The sequence below is a fragment of the Rhinopithecus bieti genome, unplaced genomic scaffold, assembly GCF_001698545.2.
Source record: "Rhinopithecus bieti isolate Rb0 unplaced genomic scaffold, ASM169854v2 scaffold_42084, whole genome shotgun sequence".
In the NCBI taxonomy this organism is placed as follows: Eukaryota; Metazoa; Chordata; class Mammalia; order Primates; family Cercopithecidae; genus Rhinopithecus; species Rhinopithecus bieti.
In genome coordinates, this window is record NW_016818934.1 from 2,247,450 (window position 1) to 2,254,688 (window position 7,239).

Here is a 7,239-nt window from a genome sequence, read left to right on the forward strand (position 1 = left end):
CTTAACAGGCTGTGCTACTATTTAATCTGTCTTATAGTTAAGGTCATCCTTTTACTTAGTTAAAACTCCATCTTATAGTTCTTTAAACCACCTTTCTCTAGTATGGTCATAATGGTGATAAATATTTACTTAATGCCTGTCTCATATACTAAATCTAGCTATAAAATCATTCTTAAGTCTTGAATTTCTCTGGAACAACTGCCCTTAGCTTTTCTTGCATTTCAGCTACTGAGGAGTGGCTGACAAGATAGCACAGATGGGCTTCCATTAAGGGCACTAAAAAAGTTAAGTACATTTTGCTAACTGTCATAAATAAGTGTACATCTGTATCAAAGCACTTAAGGTATCTCAGTAATAAATGTGATAGTAAGAGTAAACACTAACTGATGAGACTATGAACAAATGAACTGAAACTACCATAAAAACCTAAGACAAGTGTGTAATTAAAAAAAAAAAAAAACGAAAAGCAATAACAGCTCCAAATGCCTGACTGGTATGTAAGTTACACTACACTGTTTGTTTTCTGGTTTTTGTAACCATTGTTTCTACTGCAAAGACTCGCACATACTCTCTTTTTTCAGGTCATTTCAGGTCTATACACGATTATGATGCATTCATCGGTTGTCACAATGCATTTTATCTCATATAATCAAATTATTCACTTGCATGACTGCTAAAAGAAACTAATAGCTTCAGCACCAATTTACATTTTGCTTTAATAGAACATTTAACAATATGCAGTTGATGACACAAACTGTAATGACACAAACACATCAACAATAACCAAGATTAAGCGTAATGGAGGCATTAAACTATGTACTCACACATGACAAAGCCTAGGGGATGACTGACATATTACAGATAAAATCTTTCTCTGGGTTTTAAAAATGGTCCTGTAGATGTTTTAACACAATGAAATGACTTCCATGGGACACAGTTTTCCACAAGCACCACCGAGGCAACACAGAATGTATTCACGGTCCACGCTGGCACACACTGCCACTATGCCTAACAACCACAGTGACCAGGCTGCTCCCTGGAAACCAGATCTCTCTAGGCTGCAACCCAGGGAGTGAAGGGCTTACTTTGAAGAAGGCCTCCATGAGCATCTGGTCAGGGTGCAGGTCCTTCCACGGCAGTTTCCGGTATGCGCTATGGAAAGTGTACAGAATGAACTCTGGCATTTTGGGTGCTGTACATGCTTCACAATAATGCATTAGGTGCAACCAAAGGGCTCCTTCATCACCTGGCAACAGCTTATCTAGAATTTAAAAAGAAAATAGAGCTGAAGACCTTTGGTTTACCTTTTTTAAAAAAAATGCAAATTTGAACTAAAAATCTAAAACTGAAGGTTCTTGTTATTGACCCAATTTCAGATTTTCATGTGGGGAGAGTGGTTAAGGGGATTACTGGTAGATTAGTAATAAAGAATGGCACTTCATCTCCCCACTTGAGTAACTGGAGTGAGCAGACGCTCATTTTAAGCTTTTCTTTAAAATTTCTAAATATATGGCTTTTTAACCGAAATACGCTCCTACAGCCTGCTGCCCTCAGTATGTATTCAGCTTTACACGTTTAGCGCTTCATTCATTTGGCACTCAGGAGAAATCCAATATTCCCCAAAAAGAAATGTTCCATTTTTTAAAAGAAGACATACAAATGGCCAATAGGTGTATGAAGAAATGCTCAGCGTCACTGATCATTAGGGAAATGCAAACTAAAACCACAACAAGATATCAGTGCACAGCTGTTAGGATAGCTGTTATCAAAAAGATGAACGATAACAAGTGTTAGAGAGGATCTGGAGAGAAAGAAACTCTTAAACACCGTTGGTGGGAGTGTAAATTAGTACAACCATTATGGAAAAAGGCATGGAGGTTCCTCAAAAGCCTAAAAATAGAATACCATATGATCCAGTAATCTCACTTCTGGGTATACATCCAAAAGAAAGGAAATCGATAGGTTGAAGGGATAACTGCACTCCCACTTTCAATGCAGCACTATTCACAATAGCCAAGATATGGAAACAACCTAAGCACCCTTCAAAAAAGATGAATGGATTTTTCTAAATGTTGTGTACACACACAACGGAATACCAGTCTGCCTTAGAAAAGGAGGAAATCCTGTCATTTGCAACAACATGAATGAATCTGGAGGACATTATGCTAAGTGAAGAAAACCAGGCACAGAAAGACAAATGCCACCTGATCTTACTCATATGTGGAATCTAATAAGTTGAACTCACTGAAGTAGAGAATAGAATGACGGTTACCAGAAGCTGCGGGGTATCAGGGGGAAAGGGAGGGAATGAGGAGTTGCTGATCAAAAGGGCACAAAGTTTCAGAGGGCAGGAGGAATAGGTTTCAGGATCTATTGTACAGCAGGGTGACTACCATCCACAACAATGCATTACATATTTCAAAAGAAGAAGAGAACAAACTTCAAATGTCTCATCATAAACAATGATAGGTAAGCAAGGTGATGGATACCTTAATTAGCTTGATTTAATCACGCCACACTGTAAATCACACTGTACCCCATCAATGTATATAATTATGATTTGTTAATCAAAGATAACATTAATAATAATTTTTTAATTTAAGAAACAGTGGAAATGTTCCAAATGACTAACACTTAATTAACCCTTGGTGCAATGAAACTAGCCTATTAACTGTCATTCATGTAAATCATTCTAAAATAAATCTCACGCTTTTCTGAGACCCGGATTATTACTCAATATTATCCTCACAAGTATCAATTCCATTAATGTCTTCAAGGGCTAATGACTATATAACGGACATTTAGTCTAAAACAAGTGGTTTCAGACTTTCTGGTTCCACGCAAATGGAAAGCAGTCAAAGAAGAGCGAGCCACACACAGCAAAAACAAAAACCTGACGGTGTTTCTCAACACAAATCTTTTAAGAAATGGCCAACGAGGCTGCGTGCAGTGGTTCATGCTTGCAGTTCCAGCACTTTGAGAGGCCGAGGCAGGCAGATCACTTGAGGTCAGGAGTTCGAGACTAACCTGGCCAACATGGTGAAACTCTGTCTCTACCAAAAATACAAAAATTAGTCAGGTGTGGTTGCAGGTGCCTGTAATCCCACCTACTCAGGAGGCTTAGGTGGGAGAATTGCTTGAACCAGGGAGGCGGAGGTTGCAGTGAGCCAAGATCGCACCACTGCACTCCCATCTGGGTGACAGAGTGAGATTCCTTCTCAAAAAAAAAAAAAAAAAGCCAATGAGCATCAACACATTGTACCAGACAACTCTCATTTCTAATATGCTTGTGCTCTCAATTCCACAACCCAGCATGAAACAGGAATGCATATTTTTAACAATCTTTAAGATAGAGGTTAACGATAGCATTCATTTAAATATGGATAAAAGACAGTTTTGTTTAGATAAAGCTGGGTAAGTATGTAGAAGATATCCAGTAGGATGTCTTAGGATAAGACTGAGCTGATAGTTCCAGCCAAGACACAAATTCTATGACATCAGATAAATTCTTTCCATTTTCAGGTTCCCACTTTCCTCATCCATAGAAGGAGCTAGTGGATCAGATAGTATCACTAAAAAGCTACAATACTTCTTCATCCTACCTTGCAAAGCTCTCCTGTTTCCTTTCTTTGAACCCAGCTACCAAGTCTTGATTCAAGTTTGTGTACCCTCCTGTCCCTATGCCACTTTCTCATTTTATTTATATACAAAGGCAAGAGAGCCTTGGGGTGTTTTCCTCTATACTAAGAAATTAAATACGGCCGGGTACGGTGGCTCACACCTATAATCCCAGCACTCTGGGAGGCCAAGGTAGGCAGATCACAAGGTCAGGAGTTCAAAACCAGCCTGACCAATATGGTGAAACCCCGTTTCTACTAAAAATACAAAAATTAGCTGGGCGTGGTGGCGGGCACCTGTAGTCCCAGCTACTTGGGAGGCTGAGGCAGGAGAATCGTCTGAACCCAGGAGGCGGAGGTTGCAGTGAGCCAAGATCCTGCCACTGCACTCCAGTCTGGGCAACAGAACAAGACTCTGTCTCAAAAGAAAAAAAAAGAAATTAAATACATAGCCTTTATGACTATCATTTGGTGCTCAAATCTTTTTCTCAGTAATCAATATATTCTGGATGGTAAAAGCAGCTAGAAGTCTGCCTTTCCAAAAAAAAAAAAAAAAGAGTACTACTAGGATTTCATGTGTTACTCACTGAACCACTATTTATCAAACACACACTGAGAATATGGCATAATCCCAGTTTTGTAGGGGGCAAAAAGAAGCAATGAATAACATTTGTTATTCTATGAAGAGTTAACACCTCTTCAAGACAAGATCAGATACGTAAAAGATAAATCAGAAATACAAATAAGGTACAGCCAGACAAAATGAAATGAGCTATCCAGCCATGAAAAGGCATAAAGAGACTTCAATGCCTATTACTAAGTGAAAGAAGTTCATCTGAAATGCTATGATTCCAACCATAGGATATTCTAGAGAAGGTAGCACTATGGAGATAGTAAAAGGATCAGGGGTTGAGGGGAGGGAAGAGATGAACAGGTAGAGCACAGAGAATTTTTAGTGCAGTGAAACTGCTCTGTATGATACTACAATGGTGGGCACATGTTATTTGTCATTTGTCAAAACCCACTGAATGTGTAAACCAAGAGAAAATGCTAATGTAAACCATGGACTTTAGTTGATAATGATGTCTTAATGTAGGTTCATCAATTATAACAAATGTATCACCCTGGTGTGGAATGTCCAGAATGGGGAAGGTCTGTGCATGTGTCGGGGCAGAGGGTATAAAAGAATTATTGTACTTTCCACTTAATTTTGCTGTAAACCTAAAACTGCTCTAAAAAATAAAGTCTGTTAAACAAAAAATAAAATCTATTATGGAAAAAAAAAACAAAATTGGATGACATATGGTTAACTGTATGTATTAGCTCCTTTTTACACTGCTGATAAAGACATACCCGAGACTGGGTAATTTATAAAGAAAAAGAGGTTTAACAGACTCACAGTTCCACGTGGCTGGGGAGGCCTCACAATCACGGTGGAAGGCGAAAGGCACGTCTTACATGGCAGCAGGCAAAAGACAGAATGAGAACCAGGCAATAGGGGAAACCGCTTATCAAACCACCAGATCTCATGAAACTCATTCCCCATCAGGAGAACAGTATGAGGGAAACCGCCCCCATGATTCAGCTATCTCCCACCGGCTCCCTCCCACAACACATGGGAATCGTGGTAGCTACAATTCAAAATGACATTTGGGTGGTGACATGGCCAAACCATATCACTCTATAACTAAATGCCACACAAACACATGGCAGCCACAGAAGCACTAGGTACGCTCAGTGAAAGAAAACACCACGGGCCAGAAGCAAAGACGAAGCCAGAGTGTTAAACAGATGTTGAAACCAGCCAACCAGGACTATTTGCCTGCTGAGTTTTAACAGCACAAGAGGACAGAACATGAGGTTTTCCAGAACATGAGGTTTTCTAAGGACTATATACTTATTGACAGGGCAGAATGGGGCAAAAGAGGAAACTTCTCTGCCTTACCCTGGATTGTGAGTCAGGAGAGATAAAAAAGTTTACTGTGAGAATTGAGGCCAGTCTGCAAGTGAGTTTGGGGTTTAATTTCATGTAACTTGTAGCATGGGGAACCCCAAACCAAGAAGTTGAGCAGTTCCAACTGACAACAAATGTAGATCCTCTCTGGAGGCCTTACATACCCTCAGACTAGGCCTTATGAGATTCCCATCAGTCTCTCTAAATATGGGCTCACAATACAAAATTTAAAAACGCACAAGGAAACAAGCCTCCAAGAACAAGAATCCAAAGGAAAATTAAACAGCAGCATAAGGCAACCCCCAACAGGAATTTTAGATAATAGAATTATTGTATATACATCATAAAGTAAGCCTGTTTAAACATTTTAAGGAAATAAAAAATAGAATTTTTAATGAAAGAAAAGATACTACCAAAAGGATCAGGATAGATTTGAAAACAAACAAATAGATCTAGAAATGGAAAAAATAATCACTGAAATGAAAAATTCAATTGATATATTTTAAGCAGATGAAACACAGCTGGAGAGAGACTAAAGAATTGGAAGGAAGACCTCTAGAAATTACCCAGAATAAAGCAAAAAAAAAAAGACAGAAAATATGAAAAAGAGGGTAAGAGTTAGGGAGGACAAGAAGAAACTCAACATGCAGGATAGGCAATACTGGATGACAGAAAGACTGCAAATTTACCATAACTGAGAAACTCAGAGCAACCTAACAAAAAAAGGTAAGAAGTTACATACTTAAAGGCCAGGCATGGTAGCTCACACCTGTAATCCTAGCACTTTGGGAGGCAGAGGCGGGCAGACAGCCTGAGCTCAGGAGTTTGAGACCAGTCTGGACAACATGGTGAAACCCCGTCTCTACTAAAAATACAAAAAAATTAGCCAGGTGTGGCGGCATGCACCTGTAGTCCCAGCTACTTGGGAGGCTGAGGCAGGAGAATTGCTTGAATCTGGGAGGCAGAGGCTGCAGTGAGCCCAGATCGCGGCACTGCACTCCAGCCTGGGCGACAGAGCGAGACTCCATCTCCAAAAGGAAAAAAAAAAAAAAAAAAAGAAGTTACACACTTAATACTAAATAATTGTATCAGTGACCTTTCTTCATCACAGATAACTGCCTATTAAATAAAAATTCAGTAGAGAAAAGTAGAAAGAAAAGACTGACTGAATGACTTAGGGAAAAATGAAAACTAAGCAGAGACAGCCTGACATCTTCCTACCTTTAAAACTCTCATGCAGTGACTCAATACAGTCAGTGAACAGCTGCACAATGCTTGAGGCCACCACAGTATCACTCTCTAGCCAGGGGTAATGGCGCTGTTGGCTGCTTTAAAGAAAAGAAACACACACTTAGGAATGCAACCATGATTAAATTACTGTAAGTGTCAGTGTCGGGGGCTGGCCTAAGTCCTGGAAGCCTGTCCATTATGTGGGCCTGACACACATTTAGAATACTTCAAAGGCTGTAAATACCTGCAGGCAACTGTAGCTTGTAACACCAGCCATATAATTTTCTTTCCTCTCCTTCCTACCCCTTTATTCCAATGCAATTATATTTCTAAAATGTGCTATACAAATAACCCTTAAATTAACATCTTTTTACATCGAATTTAGACCCTTTGATATCTTGGTTACATTTCAAATGCCGTAGAAAACACCCTAAGGCA

At 39.5% G+C, this 7,239-nt stretch overlaps 1 protein-coding gene across 3 annotated transcripts in view; it reads right to left on the reverse strand.

The window, feature by feature from the left end:
* EPG5 (ectopic P-granules 5 autophagy tethering factor) overlaps positions 1–7,239 on the reverse strand; it is a 134,688-nt gene that overhangs the window by 21,514 nt on the left and 105,935 nt on the right. For 2 of the 3 annotated variants that reach the window (XM_017857823.1, XM_017857825.1), the window contains exons 35-36: positions 6,793–6,899; positions 1,086–1,261 (exon numbers count right to left, since the gene is read on the reverse strand). In XM_017857823.1, coding sequence (XP_017713312.1) covers positions 1,086–1,261; positions 6,793–6,899 — 283 coding nt within the window. The remainder of the gene's footprint in view (positions 1–1,085; positions 1,262–6,792; positions 6,900–7,239) is intronic. The other variant, XM_017857824.1, reaches the window with a different exon arrangement.